This window comes from Cheilinus undulatus, linkage group 17, assembly GCF_018320785.1.
Source record: "Cheilinus undulatus linkage group 17, ASM1832078v1, whole genome shotgun sequence".
Taxonomy (NCBI): domain Eukaryota; kingdom Metazoa; phylum Chordata; class Actinopteri; order Labriformes; family Labridae; genus Cheilinus; species Cheilinus undulatus.
In genome coordinates, this window is record NC_054881.1 from 41,006,736 (window position 1) to 41,027,743 (window position 21,008).

General features: G+C 38.9%; 1 protein-coding gene across 1 annotated transcript in view; it reads right to left on the bottom strand.

The window, feature by feature from the left end:
* Nucleotides 1-4,505: 4,505 nt before the first annotated feature.
* itga1 (integrin, alpha 1) overlaps nucleotides 4,506-21,008 on the bottom strand; it is a 92,984-nt gene continuing 76,481 nt past the window's right edge. Inside the window, exons 18-30 of the mRNA XM_041810745.1 lie at nucleotides 18,132-18,242; nucleotides 16,954-17,030; nucleotides 15,275-15,401; nucleotides 15,103-15,180; nucleotides 14,940-15,016; nucleotides 14,764-14,853; nucleotides 13,278-13,380; nucleotides 13,071-13,187; nucleotides 12,211-12,309; nucleotides 10,504-10,608; nucleotides 10,287-10,382; nucleotides 10,086-10,199; nucleotides 4,506-6,417 (exon numbers count right to left, since the gene is read on the bottom strand). Coding sequence (XP_041666679.1) covers nucleotides 6,361-6,417; nucleotides 10,086-10,199; nucleotides 10,287-10,382; nucleotides 10,504-10,608; nucleotides 12,211-12,309; nucleotides 13,071-13,187; nucleotides 13,278-13,380; nucleotides 14,764-14,853; nucleotides 14,940-15,016; nucleotides 15,103-15,180; nucleotides 15,275-15,401; nucleotides 16,954-17,030; nucleotides 18,132-18,242 — 1,251 coding nt within the window. The 3' untranslated portion in view covers nucleotides 4,506-6,360. The remainder of the gene's footprint in view (nucleotides 6,418-10,085; nucleotides 10,200-10,286; nucleotides 10,383-10,503; nucleotides 10,609-12,210; nucleotides 12,310-13,070; nucleotides 13,188-13,277; nucleotides 13,381-14,763; nucleotides 14,854-14,939; nucleotides 15,017-15,102; nucleotides 15,181-15,274; nucleotides 15,402-16,953; nucleotides 17,031-18,131; nucleotides 18,243-21,008) is intronic.

The following is a 21,008-nucleotide window of genomic DNA, read 5'->3' on the forward strand; positions in this document are numbered from 1 at the left end:
AACAGATTTTCTTGACTTTGCCAGGATATTTTTGCAATATTTCGCCACCTTTAACACATTTTCGATACTTTTTGCCTCTTTTGCCTCACTAACCCAATCCTTGCCATTCTTTTTACCCCTTCTCTTTCATATTTTATCCCCTTTGTGCCACTGTTTTGTCTTTTTTTTCAACTTTCCATCTATTTTTCCTCTTTTTAAACCTTTTTATTACATTTTTTTTTTCACAATTTTTGCCCTTTTTAACCTATTTTTGATACTTTTGGACCTTTTTTCTTCTTTTACCATTTTAACCTCTTTTCACCACTTTTCCTGCCAATTTTTGTCCCTTTGTGGTACTCTCTCACCCCTTTCCCCAATTCATCTGGCCATTTTTACAACATTTCGACTAGCCTCAACACATTTTTTAAAGATATATCTTTAAAATATTTACTTACAATGGTTGACAGTGGATTCTTTTTGTTATAACAGATCAAATGTTAAAATATTCTCAAATTATTTCAATATAGTTTTTTTAATTTAACAGTTGCAGAGATTTAAAGTCAAAAGATGCTCTTAAAACCACAACATCTTCTTTTGCTCCTTTTCTGACATTAATGATCTTCTGGGGGCCGGACAGGAAGCTTTAGGAGGCCTGATGTGACCCTTGGACCGCCAGTTGATGATCAGTGGTCTATTGGCTGTGATCATAATGCTCAGATCCTGTTTGTTGGCCAAATCTGATCTTTTTTTGTTTGGTTTTCTCAAAATGTTGGAATCAGAGCTTGTTTGATATATTTGTAAGTCATATTATTTATCATTTTATCATTAATTATTTATTATCAATTATTTATATCAGATGTAAGACAGAACCTATAAGAAGTGTTCACCTGCTTGGATGTTTTACCCTTTTATTGATTTTACAAATCAGTCATGATTGATTTAATTTGGCTTTTTTGACCTAAAATATTTTTTTTTTGACAAAAAATCCCTTTTAAAGTGAAAAAGCGTTTCTGCAAAGTAATGTCAATGAGTGACTGCATAAATAATCACCTTTGGCTGCAGTCACAGCTCTGAGTCTGTGTGGATAGGTCTCTATCAGACTCAAACATCTGGACTCTGCAGTTTTACTCCATTCTTCTATGCAAACTGCTCAAGCTCTGTGAGGTTGCACAGGGACTGTGCATGAACATCCCTGTTCAAGTCCAGCAAAAAACTCTCAACGGATTGAGGTCTGGGCTTTGACTCGGCCACTCCAGAACATTCACCTTGTTGCCTTTAAGCCATTTCTGTGCCGCTTTCTCTGTATGCTTCAGGTCGTGGTCTTGTCTCTGCGAATGAATCTTCTCCTAAGCAGTCATTCTCAAACAGACTGAATAAGACTGTCATCCATGATTCTCCTGTATTCTACTTCAATCATTTTATCCTCTACCTTTACAAGCCTTCCAGGGCTGGATGCTGAGAAGCATCCCACAGCATGATGCTGCCACCACCATGCAAAAAACACCATTTTGTCTTGGTGGCCTCTCTCACTAGTCTCCCTCTTGCACGCTTACTCAGTTTGTGAGAACGGTCTACACATGTGACATATTACTTCATTTCTTTATGTGGATTTAACTGAACTCTGAGGATGTTCAGTGCCTTAGAGATTTTTTTTGTATCCATCCCCTGATTAAGACTTTTCAATGACGTTTTCTCTGAGTTGCTTGGAGTGTTGGTTTGTCTTCATGGTGTAATGGTAGCAAGGAATACTGATTAATCAGTGATTGGACCTTCAAGATACAGGTGTTTTTTTGTCAAAAAGCTGAATAGTATTGACCATAACCAAATTATAAAATAAATAAAAGGCTAAAACATCCAAGGAGTTGAATAATCTTTATAGGCACAATACAAATGAGAACAACAGATGATATTTGTAAAAAGTTTTTATTTTTGTACTTAAGATTCAATTCATGTTTGTGCTGATGAGGACGCATACAGTCTGACAAACCAGTGCATTACAATGAAGACTTCACAGCAGTGTAGAAGGCTGGGGCGGGGCTCACGTCTCACATCTGCATATCTAAGAACCACCAAAGTGAGACCGAGGACTCCCCCCGGTGCATAAGCCTGATGTAGCCATACAATCTTAAAAAGTCTATCAGTTACACATTCTGTACATACAATCTATAACATGTGCTTCTTGTCATCAGTGGAGAGGAAGAGCTAAGGCGTGTTTAAGGAGTTTTCTTCTTCCTCAGTTTGACTGTGAGGGGCAGAGGCAGACTCCTTCATATTCAATCAAATCTCTTTTATGTGTAGCTGTGCAACTTCTTAAAGCAAGGCTGAGTCAGAAAACCTGAAAGAATGCCGTTGTCAGGGTTACTGTATGCTCACTGTTCATGTTGTAGCTTCTCTGCACTACAAACCACCATCTCATAGATTTCATTTACCACATGGCGACTGCTGGTGATGGTGACACATTTCTCCACTTTTACCTTCCTTTTAATCATAGTTAACGCTGCAGTAATATTTCATTAAAATCATGTTAAAGCCAGAAAACAGTCATTCAAAAGGCTCTGAAACATCACTTTCAATTCAAATAAACCAAAGTAGTGGATACAAACCCTCATCTTCACGTATATTTGCAGTTTTCTCTTCAAAATATAACAATATTTACATATTTGCATCAGCTCTGAAATTGTGTGATAGGCCAGATCATTTGATCAAATGTTGATGTTTGTGATACGTGTAGCACCTGAGCAAAATCATCTCCTGTGACCTCTGGTCACTAAAAAGACTCATGGATAACATCTCTTAAATTACATGAAAAATAGCAAACACAAGTATGTACATTTATAAGCTTTACATTATTGAGCATGACTTATATTTACAGTACAATCAAGGTTTGGGGACTTGAAGGCGCAGCGATCTCTAACCACGGGAATACGAACAGGAGAGGAAAAGGGAGGAAGACTGGCTGCTCGACAGGAAGGAAACGAAATGTGGGTGCTCAATGAAAACAGAAAAATATGCACACAAAGGATGCAGGCAAAAAAAACGAAATAGTCTACAAAAATGAAACATCCATTTATTCTAGATCAGTGGTTTTCAAAGTGTGAGGCGGGCCTCCCCTGGGGGGTGCCACAGAGCTTCAGGGGAGGCGTGGAACCATAAACCAGAAAAAAGGTGATTTGCTTTGCGAACCTCTGCTGTGCATGGAGCTAAATGGATAGACTTATAGTTACTATAAGGACCATGCTATAGAGCAGTGTTACTCAACCAAAGAGCCACATTTTTGAAAAATACCTTTGCAAGAGCCACAATCTAAGAGGTGAAAAGAGGCAAAAACAGCTTGAAGTAGCAATAAAAATAGGTTAAAGGTGGCAAAATGGTCAAAAAGCAGCAAAAATGGGGGAAAGGGGGCGAAAATAAGGAAAGAAGGTGGAAAAATGTCAGAAAGTAGCAGAAATGGGTGAGAAGTGACAAAAAAGTGAGTGCAAAGAGACTTAAATGGGTAAAAAGCAGTCAACAGTGGCAAAAATGGTCAAAAAAAGAGGAAACAAGTGGTATGTAATGGCAAAGGGTAGTTTAAATGGACAAAAAGTGGCAAAAAAATTGTAAAAAAGAGGGCAAAAAATGGGATAAAAGTGGCAAAAATTGGCTATAAAGGAAACAAGTGGTATTAAATGGCAATGGGCAGCTTAAATGGGCGAAAAGTGGCAAAAATTGAGAAAAAGCGACTAAAAAATGTAGCAAAAATGAGCAAAAAAATAATAAAAAAGGGATATTTGATGATGAAACGTAGCTTAAATGGGCAAAAATGGGATAAAAGTGGAAAAAATGGGGAAAAAGAGGCAATAAGAAGTTGTAAAATGGCCAACAAAATATGAAAAAGGGGTATTTAATGGCATTATAACTGAATAAGAGGGAAAGGCAGACGTTTAAGGACATTTGCAAACCAAAATATCCAAAATAAATTAATCTTAAAAATGTTTAAAGATTAGACATAAAAAAATGTTGAAATGTTGTTAATTTTTTTTCAATTTGAATCCTTTTTGTGGGTGGGGGTCCACCGAATGAATAACTACTTAGGTGAGGCTCAGTCTCCCACACTTTGAAAACCCCTGATCTAGATTCATCTCATACAAAGTGAAATATTTCAAGACTACACGGTCAGACTCCTTTTGCACAAATTCTTGCATCTATGCGCAAGGCATGAAGGCGATCAGTCTGTGGCACTGCTGGGGTGTTATGAAGCCCAGGTTGCTCTGATAGCAGACCAGTTGGCTGGTCAGCAAACCAGTTGCTGGTAGTTTTGCCATCACTGTGGGCAGGTGTCAAGTCCTGCTGGAAAAGGAAATAAGTAAAGCTTCTCAGCAGATGGAAGCGTGAAGGTAAATAAAATCTCCTCTTTGAGCGTTGACTCTGAACTTGATAAAGACCAGTGGAGCAACAGCAGCAGATGACATGGACCCCAAACCATCACTGACTGTGGAGACTGGAAACACTGGACTTAAGCACCTTGGATTCTGCACCTCGCTAATCTTCCTCCAGACTCTGAGACCTGCAAAACTGACTTTCATCTGAAATCAGACCTCTGGACCACTGAGCAACAGTCCAGTTCTTTTTCTACTTAGCCCAGGTAAGACGCTGATGACGTCTGTGGTTCAGGATCGGCTCCACGCTCAGAACACCACGCTTGTAGTCTGTTGCCTGCACCCATCTGTGTTTTGGCTCTTGATCCACTGACTCTGGCCTCAGTCCAGTCCTTGTGAAGCTCCTCTAAGTTCTTGAATCTGCTTTGTTTGACGATCCTCTGAAGGCTGAGCTCATCCCTGTTTTCTTACAACACTTTTCTCTTCCAGTCAACTTTCCATGAATCTGCTCTGATTCAGCCTCTGAGAACAGCCTGACCTTTCAGCAGTGACCTTCTGAGGCTTACCTCCTTGTGGAGGACGTCAATGACTGTCCTCCGGACATTTGTCCAGTCAGCAGTCTTCCACATGATTGTGGTTGTTTGTACTGAACCAGAGCGAGAGAATGAAGGCTCAGGGAACCTTTGCAAACTTCCAAAATATTCTAATGTTTTGAGATAGTGTATTTTTGATTTTCTGTGAGCTATAAGCTGTAATCATCAAGATTAAAACATAAAAAGTCCTGAAATGTTTCACTTTGTATGAGATGAATCTAGATTATAAGGATACTGACTTTCTGAAGTAAAGCACAGGGAAAAAAATGAACTTGTCATGATACTCTAATTTTTTAAGACGCACCTGTAGAAGGGAAAATGTAAAAATGAGGAAGTCATTTGAACTATTCGTTTTCATATTGTTTTCAATGTTTTTGCGTCCTCCAGTCTTGGGTTCACTGATGTAAATTAGCTTTAAAATGAGCTCTGGCTCAATGGCTGTGCTGTGCACGCCCCAGTCAAATAAACTAATACACTGAAGTATTTTTAGATAAACTAAAAAGGGCCTTTATCATTAAATGTTTTGACCACTGAGGTCTTCTCAATGCCTACAAACTAACAGGCTTTTTCAGTATTTCCTTCTTCATTTTTATGCTTTAAGAGTCTGGCCTCTCCCCTTCTAGTGTGCACAAATTACAAACACTTAACATTGGGGATGCTTATCTTAGAGAAGTTTAAAAAAAAAAAGCATACAGACTGCACCTTCAAATAAATCCTACTGTATGTCAGGTCAGTGTCTAGTCAGAATGTGCCGTGTCATTTTGTTAAAATTCAGCAAAAACACCAAAACAAAAACTCAATTGTATAAAAGGCTAAAAGGTTCAGTGTTCTGTCAAATGAATCAAGCACATAAAACAAGTCTCAGCCTCCTGCAGCACATATTAAGCTCACATATTGTACGCTGCACGAGAAAGTAGGCCTCCTACACCGTGGCTGTGGTGACGTGGCGAGTATGTGAGGCTGCTTGGGCAACACACTGACGGACCTGAGTACTTTTTTCTCTAAAGCTCGAGTGCAGATGTTGTAGCTCTGAAGGTTTTTGGTTTGTTTTACTGTATGCAATACAGATAAATGCTACTATGCCAACAGATGCCTGCTGAGTGATTGTTTCTTACTCCTAAACAGCTGGACCGGACACACTGACACATCTGCAAGAAAGAAGCATACCGAGAACAAATAGCATTTGCAAACACTTCACATAAAGTAATAATTGGTGCAATTATCCAAGGACAACGTGTGTCTTAGAAAGTATTTGCAAACATTATTTGACCCGTACTCTTAAAGAAACAGTGAATGAAATCCGTCTTTTCCAGGACGTCAGAGTAGCACTGATGTTTCCGTGAGTCTTTTGGCTGTACATCCATTTGTCCAGCTGTCTGATGTGCGAACTGACTAACAGTCAGTCACAAAGCTGCTCGCTGTTGCTGGATAGCTCAGTCCATCATGTCCTCCTTTGAGTAGTCCCTGGGTTTTCTCTTGAAGAAGCCCATCTGGAGGAGGAGAAAGCTCATTTAGAAAACCAAAGACTTAAAGCTTCTAGTCCTGCAGATGTAACCCGTTTGTATTGTTGCATTATTGCAGTGGTTCCAAACCTTTTGTCCTAAGATCCCCCCCGCTCGTATCTAAGAAAAGCTAAGCCCCCCAGGTCCCACTTTGAAAAAATAAACATCAATTTTAAACGCTTTAATAAACAAAATCTCAAAATAATAGACCTACTCACACCTGTTCCTGAAAAATGACCTATGTATAAACTATCCATTGTTAGGATTGCATATTAGAAACACTCTAGAACAGGGGTCATCAAGAACATTCGCACAAGGGCCAGATTTAGTCCTGACAAACTCTGGGCGCCGGACTTTCAAATACACAAAAATTAAATAAATATTTTGAGTTTGACTGAAATATTATTGTAGTAGTATTTGTATTTTCTTTCAAAAGGCAGGACATTTTAGGAATTACCAGTGAGATCTATCCCTGTTATCTAAAATGCAGCAGACACCAAGGAGCCTGACAACAGAACTGGCTGGACCCCTGAAAATCCCAGAGAATGGGCCCTCCACAGCTGTGATTTAGTACTAGTATTAACTCATTTTTGACACTTCTAACTCCTTTTTGCCTCTTTAACCAAATTACTGCAAGATTATAACCCCTTTTGAAACCAGTGTTCTTACATGTTTTATCCCCTCTGTGCCAATTTTATCAATTTTTGCCACTTTTTAACCCCTTCTCATTACATTTTTTTCAGCAATTTTTACAAGTTTAAAAACAGTTTTTGCCACTTATAACACGTTTTTGCTACGTTTTGCCCCATAACACATTTTTTGCCATTCTTTAACCCATTAAACAACTTTTCCTGCATGTTTTATCCCCTTTGTGCCACTCTTATCCATTTTGCCACTTTTTAACCCATTTCCGTTACTGTTTTGCACTATTTTTTTGTCATATGTAACCAGTTTATAATACTCTTTGCCGCTTTTTTCTCTTTTACCAAATTTTGCCACACTTCTCCCACATTTTAACCTCTTTTTACCACTTTTTTGGCCAACTTTTGTCCCTTTTTGCCACTCCAAAACCCGTTTCACCACTTGTCACCCATATTTGCTACTCTCTAACCGTTTTTCACCGTTTTATCTGGTCATTTTTGCAACACTTCTGCCAACCTTACTCTTTTCTAAATATCTACTAATTATGACTGTAAATTTCAGTAAAAGCATATCAAATGTTAAGTTATTCTAGTTATTTCAATATTAATTGTTTGTGGGATTGATTTAACAGCTGAAGACATTTAAAGCCAAAGGATACTCTTAAAACCACAAAATCTTCTTTCCTCCTTTTCTGAATCTAATGATCTTCTGGGGGCCAGAAAGGAAGCTTTGGGGGGCCTGATATGGCCCCCCGGCCGCCAGTTGATGATCAGTGCCCTAGAACATTGATATTCAAGCCACATGTGGCTCTTTTATGTCTAAATTTGAAATATTATTCCCCCAGAAAACTTTAAAAAGGTAAACTTTGCCCTCAGAAATGATCCACTACAAGCCACATGTGTTCAATTTGTTTGCCACAATTATACAGCTTGCTTAAATTTGTTATTATTTGTCTGTACATTTCCATTGGCCTTATTTGCATGTTCCCCCTTTTTTTCATTTTTTTCGCCACTTTTAATCAATTTTTGCTGCTTTTAGCCCATTTTGCCATGACTTTTTTGCTACTTTCCCCCCACATTTTTCAATGTATATCCTGCTTTTGGCTATTTGCAACCCCCCATTTTTTGCCACTTTTCACCAATTTAAGTTGCCTTTTGCTCATTTTTACCACCTTTTTTGCTGCTTTTTGACCATTTTGCTACCTGTAACTAATTATTTTGTCACTTCTCCCCATTTTTACCACTTTTCTCCAATTTTTTTGCCCAGATTTCATCATGTGATGCCTATTTGTTTCCCCTTTTACCCATTTTTACCACTTTTTGCCCCTTTTGACCATTTTTGCCATCTTTAACTGATTTTTATTGCCACTTTAACCCTTTATTGCCACTTTTCACCTTATCTATTTTAAACAATTTGGCTTTTTGGTCTCTTGAAAATAAACAAATAAAGAGGATCTGTTAATTTTCAAGAAAAAACTCAAAATTCTTAAGTTTATCAGTGGCTCATTTAAATGAACCAAAACTTAACATTTTTGGGATTATAACGTCAAAAATTGAACAACCGCCAAAAAATATTTGCCTGTTTAACATTGTGAATTTATGACCTTGAACCTGAAATTTTTGAGTATCTAATGTCAACATATAAGACTTTCTAAACTGGGAAATTTCAAGTTTTATCTTGTGAATTTATGAATTTTATACTCTGAAATTCTGAGTTTGTTTTCTCTGAAAAACACAACTTTCAAAACAAAAGAAAAAAAAACAAAAGAAAATCCCCCCAAATTTGTTGCTTGTTGCTAAAAAAGGGAAAAATGAGAAGAAAAAATGAGAAGATCCTGTTTTTTTTTTTACTTGCAGGATGACCCAGTACGTCTTTGTACATTATACTTCTAATCCTGATTTATTTTTAATTATTTAAAAAAAAAAATGTATATCTAATTTTTTTGAAGATTTATTTTGGGCATTTTTGTCTCTTTATTTAATAGAGGAGGACAGTGAATAGAGTTGGAAACAGGGACGTGGGAGAGACATGCGTAAAGGGCCTCAGGCCAGATTCGGGCCATGCGTATACATGGGGCGCGCCTTAAACCACTAGGACACCTGCACCCCTGTACATGTAATTTCCACAAGGTGAGAGCAGACAGGGTCCCACAACCCCCCTGATCTTTGGCGCCCCCTAGAGGAACCACTGCACTATTGCATCCTATAATATCATGTTTTCTTTAGTGTTATAAAGTATTATCTTGCATCTGTACAATTAATTGATTGTACAGCACTGGAAAGTATCACATGCCATCCAATCATACCACTACTGAAATGAACACATTTGTTCACAGTGGAAGCACCACAACCTTAGACAGGAAACATCAGGCCTCCCCTCTTTTAAGTCTGAGTCCAAATGCTTGCTGACGAACATGTTATATCTCCTGGTTTTATTTATTTGTTAATAAGTGTATTAGCTTAATCAATGTCCCCCCTTTAAGACAAGTTTATATCTGTCTTAGAGGTCCCCAAACATGCCCGTGAAGTTTGTTGCTGATAAACACTCCAGTATTGGATTTTTGCATGTCGAAAAAGCCCTCTGTTTCAGCCCTGCTTAGAACGGGCTGTTTCTGACTCCGCCCCTGGCCACGCCCTTTCAGGAAATGGATGTGGCTTAATGGATGTGGCTCTCCTGATCCTCCTTTCAGCTGGCAGCTGAGAGGAGGGGCGGAGCTTTGATCCAAGCGGTGAGGGCCAACTGAACTTGGGGGGCGGGGCTAACTCCCCACATGACATCATGGGGTAAAATCTGAGAATGGCTTCTTTCAGCACACATTTTCTGAAAGGTGGAGAAAGAGAGAGTGGAAGGGAATTGATTCTTCTGATACTTTAGGGGATTGTGGACAGGCCAGGGGCACATATTTTTGTCATAAAAGCCTAAAAAAGTGATTTTGCTTAATATGTTCCCTTTAAATATCACTAAAATGATGACAATGTATTCAGTGTGCTGAAATACTCCGCAGCCTGACTTACCTTCCAAAGAGCAAAGATGACAAGCGCTAAAATCAGCAGCCCAATCAGGATGCTGATGATAATGATCCAGATAGGGATTCCTCCTAAAGTCTCCTTTGTAACCTGGATCTTTGCCTAAAATGCACACAGACAGACAGGATTAGAGCATTTTAGCATGCACAAAGAGACAATCACACAGAAAACCCAAACTTCATGACTTACACTTCTGCTCCTGTCGCTGCTGCTCAGTTCAAATAGATCTGGGTCTCTGGGTTGTAGCGTGCCGTTCACCAACATGTACAGACTGGAAAACTCGCCCTGTAGGAAAAACCTCCTTTAACCATTCGCTCCTTTTCAGTTTGTCGGTTTTTACTTTATAACATGACAAACAAAACAACCCGAGAGGGCAAAACATGCCCTCAAGTGACCTTTAACCCACCTTGATGAACGTAGACTTCCACACCCTGAAGGTGACGTTGACCTGAGCGAATGTAGCTTCAGGGATAAAGCAGCTAAAAAAGGCACAAGGATGGCTCTCACAGCTCTGCAGAGGGAATTAAAACACACAGTAAGACGCATACATATCTCATCAATTAGATGTAGAACAACAGATTTTATCATGCAAATGTCTGTCTTGACCAATTTAACACTTCTCTATGATTAATATGCAAAATACATGACTTCAATGAGGTCAAGTATAAATCTAAGTTTAAATTTAGCACCAGCGGAGGAGTTTTATTGTTAGACATTTGTTAAAACAATTTAAATCTATCTTCACATGTGTGCATCTGCAGGTATAAATGTGTTTAAATAACGCTCCATCATTTTAAAGCATCAGGTTTTAGAATAAATGTAACTCTAATCAAATAATGCTCACTTTGCAACCATGATCATGGGTATTTTGTTCTGAAATGAAATGACTGAAAACAGGTTGTTGCATCATTATTTGACTCCAGCTGAGAGTTACCTCTAGATCAGGGGTTTTCAAAGTGTGAAGAGTGAGCCTCCCCTAAGAAGAAATTATTCATTCGGTGGACTTTCACCAACCAAAAAGATTCAAAGTGAAAAAAATTCAACAACAACATTTCAAACGTTTATGTCTAATCTTTGAACATTTTTAACATGAACTTATTTTGGGTATTTTGGTTTGCAAATGTCCTTAAACATCTGCCTTTCCCTCTTATTCAGTTATAATGCCATTAAATACCCCTTCTTCATATTTGTTTTGGCCATTTTACAACTTCTTTTTGCCTCTTTTCCCCCATTTTTTCCACTTTTACCCCATCTTTGCCCCTTTTCACCTTTTTGCCCATTTAATTACCTTTCATCATTAAATATCCCTTTTTCCCCCAATTTTTTTGCTCATTTTTGTTACGTCTTTTTGTCACTTTTATCCCATTTTTGCCCCTTTTTTTAAAATCAATTTTTGCCACTTTTCATCCATTCAAGCTGCCCATTGCCATTTAATACCACGTTTTTCCTTTTTCCCCAACTTTTACCCTTGTTCACAATTTTTTTGCCACCTTTTCACAATTTTTGCCACTTTTATCCCATTTTTTTGGCCTTTTTTTAAACATTTTTTTGCCCTTTTTTTAACCATTTTTTGCCACTTTTTGTCCATTTAAACTACCCTTTGCCATTACATACCACTTGTTTCCTCTTTTTTTGACCATTTTTGCCACTCTTGACTGCTTTTTACCCATTTAAGTCTCTTTGCACTCACTTTTTTGTCACTTCTCACCCATTTCTGCTACTTTCTGACTTTTTCCACTTTTTCTCCCCATTTTCTCCCATTTTTTGCTGCTTTTTGACCATTTTCCCACCTTTAACCTATTTTTATTGCTACTTCAAGCTGTTTTTGCCACTTTTCACCTCTTAGATTGTGGCTCTTGCAAAGGTATTTTTCAATAACTTGGCTCTTTGGTTGAGTAACACTGCTCTATAGCATGGTCCCTATAGTAACTATAAGTCTATCCATTTTGCTCCATGCACAGCAGAGGTTCGCAAAGCAAATCACCTTTTTTCTGGTTTATGGTTCCGTGCCTCCCCTGAAGCTCTGTGGCGCCCCCCAGGGGAGGCCCGCCTCACACTTTGAAAACCACTGCTCTTGATTACACCTGGTATCATGCATGGACTCATCTCTTACCAGTATATAAACACCGAGCGTCTCTTTCTTTGGCTGTAGCGTTGGAGTGGCTGGAGGAATCTTCTGAGGGTTGATCCAGTGATCTGCATCACATTTCACCTGGAAAGGAGAAGAGACAGGTTTGGTCTGTCTGTTCTGATAAAAATGAATGACCACAGCGGAGTATGTGAGAGTGCACAGGTACATCTCATACAAGTAGAATATCATGAAAAAGTCTTTTTCCCCTGTGATTTCTTCAAGAAATGGCACTTCAATTTATTCTAGTCTCATCTCAGATGAAGTGAAATATTTCAAGACTTTTTTTGTTTGAGTCTTGATGATTACGGCTTACTGCTCAAGAAATCCATTAAAAAATGTTAGAATATCACACATCAGTCCAAAAAGGGATTTATAATACAGAAACTTTAATCTTCTGTAAGTTATGCTCATTTACAACCTCAGTAATTGGTTGGAGCTCCTTTTACATGAATTACTGCATCTGTGAGGTGGCATGAAGGCGAACAGACCGTGGCACTGCCGGGGTGTTATGAAGCCCAGGTTGGTCTGATAGCAGACCAGTTGGCTGGTCAGGAAACCAGTTTCTGGTAGTTTTGGCTTTAAAATCTCTAACAGCGTCAGCTCCGCCAAGTTCCTGAATCTACGTTTCTTACCACACTTTATCCCTTCGGTCAACTTTCTGTGCATCTGCTTTGATACTGCCTCTGAGAACAGCCTGACCTTTCAGCAGCGACCTTCTGTGGCTTACCCTCCTTGTGGAAGGCGTCAATGACTGTCCTTATGGACATTTAGCAAGTCAGCAGTCTTCCCCATGAACTTTTTCAAGACATTCTAATTGTTTAAGAAGCACCTGTAGACTGTACCTTTGGACTGGGGTTGACATTTGTCAGATACAGTAAGGGGTTTTGATGAGGAGACAGATGAGGAAATGTCACTGTCAGCTGAAGGGGCGGAGTCCCCACATCACCTGACTTCTCCACCTGAAGATAGGTGAGATGGAGAGTTAAACATATAAATATAGCATACAGCATTTAGATTCACTAAGTCTGATTTCTGTCAGGAGATCTTACCGTGTAGCTGATGTTGACTTCCTCTCCGATCATCCAGGTTTCATTGATTTTAGCGGGATACTGTTCCCCTTCTTTGACTACAATGTGTTCTTCCATAGGCCGCCTAGAACATACATGATTAAAATAAAAAAAAAAATTTAACCCGCATTGTCAGATTCAAATACAGTCAACAATAAAAACTGGGAAAGAAAAGGTCTTGGCACTATTAAGGGCATGTTCAAAGGGCTGCCAGAGCCCCCATTAAAAGCTGACTGGCCATCTCTGGTGCCACAAGAGGAGCAAGCATTGTATTTATTTCACAGCCTGTTCAGAGATGAGGGCCTAGCTTGTGTTTGACATCTTTGACCTCAGAAACCGCTGCCCCTTTCCTGTTTCTCTGTGTTTTTAGAGCCTCACCAGAGGCTGACCTGGTGTCAGCTTGCTGTTCTTTCACTTTCATAGCAACATTTTTTGCCTGGGTCTCATTTTTTGTTGCTTTTTAGTTGAGAGTGAGAGGCAGAACTTTTCTGCAAACACATAATAATCAACTGTACTTAATATTTAGAAACAATGAAACAAAAGGTACTAATCAGAGGCAGGTAGCCAGAGGTGGCATCCTTTAAATCTGATATTCCATCCTCTAATTCTTGATATGGTCAGCCCTATGCCTCGTCCGAAGGAAGACACATCATTCCATAAAAGTTGGGACACAAAAGCACATTCATTTCACCCTCTATCTTTACAAGCCTTCCAGGGCAGGCTACCGAGAAGCATCCCCACAGCATGATGCTGCCACCAAAAGTGAAGGGGGTCCTAATACTTTCTGAATAACTGTAGCAGATGCAACACATGCCATATGTATGTTTTCTTGCACCAGTAATATGATAAAATAGTCAGAACCCACAAGACTCAACTGCAGCAGTATCCTTATTGGTTTTAAGGTTTTGAAAAATGCAGAACCAGGCTTTGACCTCCTTCCCTAATCCCATCCCTGCATTAGTCAGAGTCTTTTGGGTCACTCCTTTCAAAACAGCCTTGACCAAAGTACAAGAAGATGCAGGAGGCTTAGTGGTTTAAGGAGCGCTCCATGTATATGGACGAGTTTGAATCCGGCCTGAGGCCTTTTACCGCATGTCGCTCCCCCGCTCTCATCCCTGTTTCCGACTCTATCCACTGCCCTCCTCTAAAAATAAAGGCACAAAAATGCCCAAAACAAATCTTAAAAAAAAAAAAAAAAAAAGATTTTTATGTCTTCAGGAAAAAAGCAAGAAGTCTGATAAATTATCTCAAATGATGTCAATAAGTCAGTTTTGATCGATGACAACTATGCATATTCAGTTGTATGTGAGAAAAAAGGATTAAAATCGCCAGAACGTTGTTGCTTCTATTTAATATGCTAAATATTTTGTCTGTTGGCTTGCATTTCCTCCTATAAAAAGTAAAATTCCCATATTGCATCCATGACATCCATGGCAAATGTGGCAAAAAACTGGACTAATACACTCACACTGAGAAAATGAGTCCAGCCTGATACTTCACAGGGATGGAGATCTGCACAAAGTTGTCATGCAGAGTGGAATCCAGCTCCTCACTGTCACTGTGGTAAACAAACAGGTTGAGAAAACAAAGCAAACACATTTTACCTGGAAAAAAAAAACTGAGCTATGTTGCCAGTTCTCTTACCTCGTAGCTGTCACGTTGATCTGAATTATTGACTGGACGTGTTCGGGATTCATCTGAAATTTCACTTTGAAATTTTCCTGTAAATGAAGGGTTAAATCATGTCTTTAATCAGCAGCAGTGAATTTAAACTGATATGGTTTAGGCAGCACATGCTTAGACTGACCTCCTTGTTGCTTCCTAAGAAAGGGTATCCGACATTACACTCCACTTTTGAGTCATTGAGAGAGCACAAATTCTCCGGCTGAATAAACAGCATATATAAATATGGTTACACATCATCTCCATCTGTATTCAGTATGAAAAAAACAAAGGTAAAGGAGCGCTACTAATCTCACCTCCGCTTTGTTATAGTTAATGTTTGATGTAAAGCTGAGGATAACTTTAGTGTTGTAAGCATTGTCTTTGCTGTTCCTAATGTTGACGTTCACCTCCAGGCGATCATTGATTGATGTAATCATCATCCTGTGGAAGTACAATGACAAGTATCAGCATGCTTGGTTTTGAAGTATGATTTTCCCCACAAGGGGGCAGTCATGCACAGAGAGAGTTGGCTGCTCAGTGCAGCCGTGCACAAACATCTTCAGCTGTTTCATATCCATAAACCTGTATGCCTACATTTGACTTAGAAATAATGCACAATAGTTCTTCAAATTTTTGTATTTGCATGTATAGTTAGGTCTGTATTTGAAAAGTGACATTTTTTTTTTTTTTACCATATTTTATCTTTTCATCACCAGAGTGAATCTGAAAGAAAACAACCATAATGTGACTGAAATGTAGACTTTCAGCTTTAATATAAGGGGTTTCAAACAAACATATGGCTTAACCATTCAGAAAATAGAGCAATTTTATTATGAGAATCTCAATTTTCAGGAGCTCAGAAGTATTTGGGAAAACTAAAGTTACACCTCATTGGATGTTGGATTGGACTGACATCTGGCTTTGACTCGGCCACTTCAGAACAGTCACCTTGTTGTCTTTATTTCTGTGTAGCTTTCGCTGTATGCTTAAGGTCATTGTTTTGCTAGAAAATAAGTCTTCTTCTAAGCTGTAGTTCTCTCACAGACTGAGTAAGACTGCGCTCCAGGATTTCCCTACATCATTCATTTTACCCTCTGCCTCGAGGCATCCCCACAGCATGATGCTGCCATAGCGTGTTTGTGGTGATGTGTTGTGTTTGGTTTCTGCCTCTCCTTTAATGTCCGAAAAGCTCTTTGGTCTCATCAGAGCAAAGAACTTTCTCCCACTTGACCATGGAGTCTCCCAAACGTCTTTTGGTGAACTCCAGTCAAGATTGAATCTGAGTTTGCTTCAACAGTGGCTTTCTCTTTGCCCTTCTCCAACAAAGCTTTGACTGGTGAAGAGTGCAGAGTCTCTCCCATCTCAGCTGCTGAAGCTTGATCTCCTTCAGAGTAGTCATAGGTGTCTTGGTGGGCTCTCTCACTAGTTTCCTTCTTGCACGCTCACTCAGTTTGAGGACGGTCTGATCCAGGCAGATCTACACATGTGACATATTCCTCTCATTTCTTGATTATAGATTTAACTGAACTCTGGAGGATGTTCAGTAACCTGGACTTTTTTTTTTTTATCCAACCTCTGACTTGTACTTTTCAGTAACTTTTCTCTGAGTTGCTTTGAGTGTTCTTTGTCTTCATGGTGTAATGGTAGCCAGGAACACTGAGTCACAACATTGGAAATCGCCTTTAAAACTTAAATCTGATTCATTTATCTTGAATTAAGGAGGGAACAGGTCCCACCAGGCCGTGAAACCTCTTGTCAGTTCATTGTTCAAACAATTTTGAGCTCCTGCGGTTCTCTGTACAAAACTGCAGTAATTGCTAAGTGCTGAAAAGTCATGTTTTTGTGCGCTATGTGATTGCCTTACTGTTTCATTACAAATCCACTGTGGTGGTTTAATAGAAGCAAAATGTTAAAACTAAATCACAGTCCAATTCCTTTGTACCCAAAAACATATTGTGTTAGAAATTTAAGCAAATCTGCCATTTGCTCTTACCTTTTCACATTCGGCTCAGCTTTGAGGGCAAGGTCAGCAATGCACCTCTGATCGCTGCCACAGTCCACTAAAGCAATCTGCAAGACAGAAATAGATCATTTCAACATAAAAGACTTGAAATTCTCCTCAGGACCAAGAATGAGTTAGCTGGTTTTGACCTCACCTGAATTTTCGAAGAAAGAACGCTTCTTTTAATGTGTGTACGAACCGATTATAAAGAATATTTAAGATAAAGTCATTTGGAGGGGTGCTGGTTTAGCACAGCTGGTAGAGTAGGTAACCCATGTGCAGAGGCTACCAGAAATAATATTATTCTAGAAGTTGTTGTTCTAAGAGGAATGCTCTGGTATGCATTAAAACTATTTCACGTTTTAACTATTAGAGCTTCCTCTACAAAAATAATCAGAGCGATGAGAATCTAAATACACTGCTGCTGTTTATTTGTTTGTTACCACTTCCACTTCTAAAGGGTGCGTTCAGACGACCTTAATTTCCTTTCCCTTTCCCCCCTCCAGTGTTTAAGGGTCACAGTCATATTTGTTCCCATTCTCGAGGCTCTCCCACCGGACCGTTTGGATCAACAGTGTCTGTAAACTCTCCCAAAAAGGAGACCAGAATATCATGTGCAGCACAATGTCAGAAGAAAAACGGCAGCTTCCGTTTGAAGGCTTCCTCTTTCTGTGTGTCTTTGAGTGTGTGCGTCTTTTCCTTTCAATAACAAAAACAGGAGAGGTCGTCACAGCGCTTCCTCACGCCTGTGTCCAGGCTCATAAACACATCACATACGGTCTAGGAGTTCGAGGATGCGGCGCTGGTGTTTGTTCTTCTAGTGCATTCTTTGTGTTCCGCCTTAAAGCCGAGTTCTCATGTAGTATTTCACCTCTTTATCGGGACACATCACTCATTGAAACAATTATCTGGACAGCCTCTTGTTAGAGCAACTATGCATGAGGGGGTGTGGGAATACTGTCCCGAGGGTTGGTGTTGAAACTCTAATGCAGTCTTAGGAAACCCTGAAGGATGGCAGTCAGCTGTTGCAGATTTGAATGTGCTGGAACAGAAGAGCACTTGGAGCCAGGAAACAACAACCCACCTCAAATCCTTCCTGTCTGAAGATGTGTTTTTGGCAGTTAAGTGCTAAAAGAGGCTGTTACATGTGTATGAAAGAGTCTACTTACTGTTTTACTGATTGATCTTGGAAGGCTTTCATCTAGGACAGGGCCTTGGTCTTCATTGGCAAGTCCAAAGTCCAAAGACACCATGAGGGGGTCACGGAAGTCTGGCCGAGCCTGTCGAGGATATGGAGAAGAAAGAAAGTTAAGGATTGCACCCACTAGAAGATTAATGGATTTCCAAAATATGAGAGACTTCCCACATGGTGACATATAACGACAGACCTAAGTGTTTAGTACTCATCACGTGTGGTGTGAAACTCTGACTTCTTGCCTTATTTTATGTTTGACAGAACACATTTTATTAACACTTATCCTGCTGCCAGAAATCAACAAGTCGCTCCTCCATGTCTGTTGTTCATTTAACTTTATGCCTCACATTTACTATCATTGCCATGGCTGTGTTTGTTGTGCTTCCTCCTTCACTCAGCTTGCTTCCTGATTGGCTATTGCTCTGTTCCATGCTTGCTCAGCTGTCCTCAGTGTTTCACAAGAGGGTTTCCGTTCCTAGATATTGCATACATTTCACAGGATCTCTATTCTTTTCAAGACAGTTTGGCTGAAGATCTCAGCAATCGTTCTTACAGACGCTGCCTCTGTCAGAATGGAAATATATGCTAAAACTTTCAAAATAAAATCAGGTTAAACCTCTGGTTAGGGTTAGACTAAGGGTGGGCTACTGAAAATTAAAGTCAAAACCCTGACCTTCAAAACCTGATTACAGAATGTTTAATAGAGCCAAGAAAACAGTGAACTTACAGGAAAAAAGCCTGTCATCCATGGAAAACATTCTAACTAAGAAAATGTAGCTGAGGCTAAACCAAAATATGTTGGCTATATTGGATTTTTGCCTATATCCAATATGCTGATATTTACAGATTCATTTTAGCCAATATCGATATCGATATTTAAATATGCTTTTCGGACAAGAAATTTCAGTCCTTTTGGGCACATTTTAAGGTTTGAGGATGACCAAAGAAACACACTTTAGTCCTTAAAAGCACTTTAAAGTTTAAAGAATGAGGATGAATAAAGAAAAAGACCTCAATTGACAAAGGTCTGTTGGTTCAGACTAAAACGCCACGAAGTTATTTGTATATTTGGACAAAATTTACAGCAGATGTAAACTGAAATACACAAGCAAAATATCAGATATAAATATCAGCAGAAATTTTGATATCTACCGATACCAATATTATACTGATAATATTGTGCATCCCTAGTTGACATTGTAGCTAACATTAGCTAAACATGAGCTACGTAGGTATTGTAGCTATATAACTTATGTAGCTAAAGCTAACGTAAACAAAGCTATGTTGACTACATGAGTTATGTAGGTATTTTAGCTATATAACTTATGTAGCTAAAGCTAATGTAAACAAAGCTATGATGACTACATTAGGTGCGTAGATTTTTTAGCTACATAACTTATGTAAGTAAAGCTAAAGTAAACAAAGCTATGTTGACTACATAAGCTACATGAGGTATTGTAGCTATATAACTTATGTAGCTAAAGCTAAAGTAAACAAAGCTATGTTGACTACATTAGGAACATAGGTATTGTAGCTACATAACTGATGTAGCTAAAGTTTAAGTAAACAAAGCTATGTTAACTACATGAGGTAAGTAGGTATTGCAGCTCTATAACTAATTTAGCTAAAGCTAAAGTAAACAAAGCTATGTTGCTACATGAGGTACATAGTTATTGTAGCTACATTACTAATGTAGCTGAAGCTAAAGTAAACAAAGCTATCTTAACTACATGAGGTAAGTAGGTATTGCAGCTCTATAACTAATGTAGCTAAAGCTAAGTAAACAAAGCTATGTTGCTACATGAGGTACATAGTTATTGTAGCTCCATTACTAATGTAGCTAAAGCTAAAGTAAAAAAAACTACATTTACTAAGTTAGATTATGCTGTTTGCTAAAATTAGAACTGTTTTAGTTCTAAGTAGTTATGCAAATGGTGGCTCACCTTAGCTAATGTAGCTACATTGACTTATGTAGTAATACTAACTACATAGCTATGCCAGTGTTAGCTTAAGCTTACCAAACTAAATTGAGCCAGTGTTTGCATTACTACTTCTAAAACGGGTCATTACATAACCCAGCTTAGGTATAGGAACTTTTTTCTGTTTTGTTAATGAAATGTTGCTCCATCTGTAAGTTTGGTTATTTTATAAATGTAGCTGCCAGACTTTGTTTATGTTAAAGTTAAATTTGGAAAAAAAAATCTAAAACGCTGTAACGACAACTTACATCCTTTCTGCTCTGACAGAGGCAGCGTCTCACAGTAGTGGTCTGCAAGAGGGGGCTTAGATTAAGAGGGGTCTGAAGCTATACGTCCAAAAGGGAAAGATCACTTTTTACTACTTCATGTACAAAGAAACACGTTACTGTTCTACTTTACATGTGATTGTAATGTAGCAGTGTAACACGCTACTGCTGTTTGCTAATGAGGTGCTGCTTTGGTCTGATTTTCAGAACTCTGCTGTCACCCTTTATCTACTAAAGAGCAAAAAGAAGGAATATTCTGTAAGTCCTCCCTATTAGAATAAGGATTTATGCTAATTTTGGTGTTATGTAGGGAGGCAGCAACTAACGCTGACCTAATCAACATGACTTCACTTAACACATAACACATGACAAAAGTACTCCCGGGCTTGGAGTATGCAAAAAACTCCCAATGAAAGCCGATACTTCCTGAATGCACTGTATATGGTGCTTTATGTGCTGTGTGAAGGTAAAAGGAAGATGCTTAGTTATAAACATCCTCCAAAGGGGAAAAGAAAATAAGACTGTGAACATGCAGATAAAGCTGTTGCAAAAATTGATTCCTGACTGGATTGAAATTTGACAGAAAAGCCAGAGTTCTGAGAAACC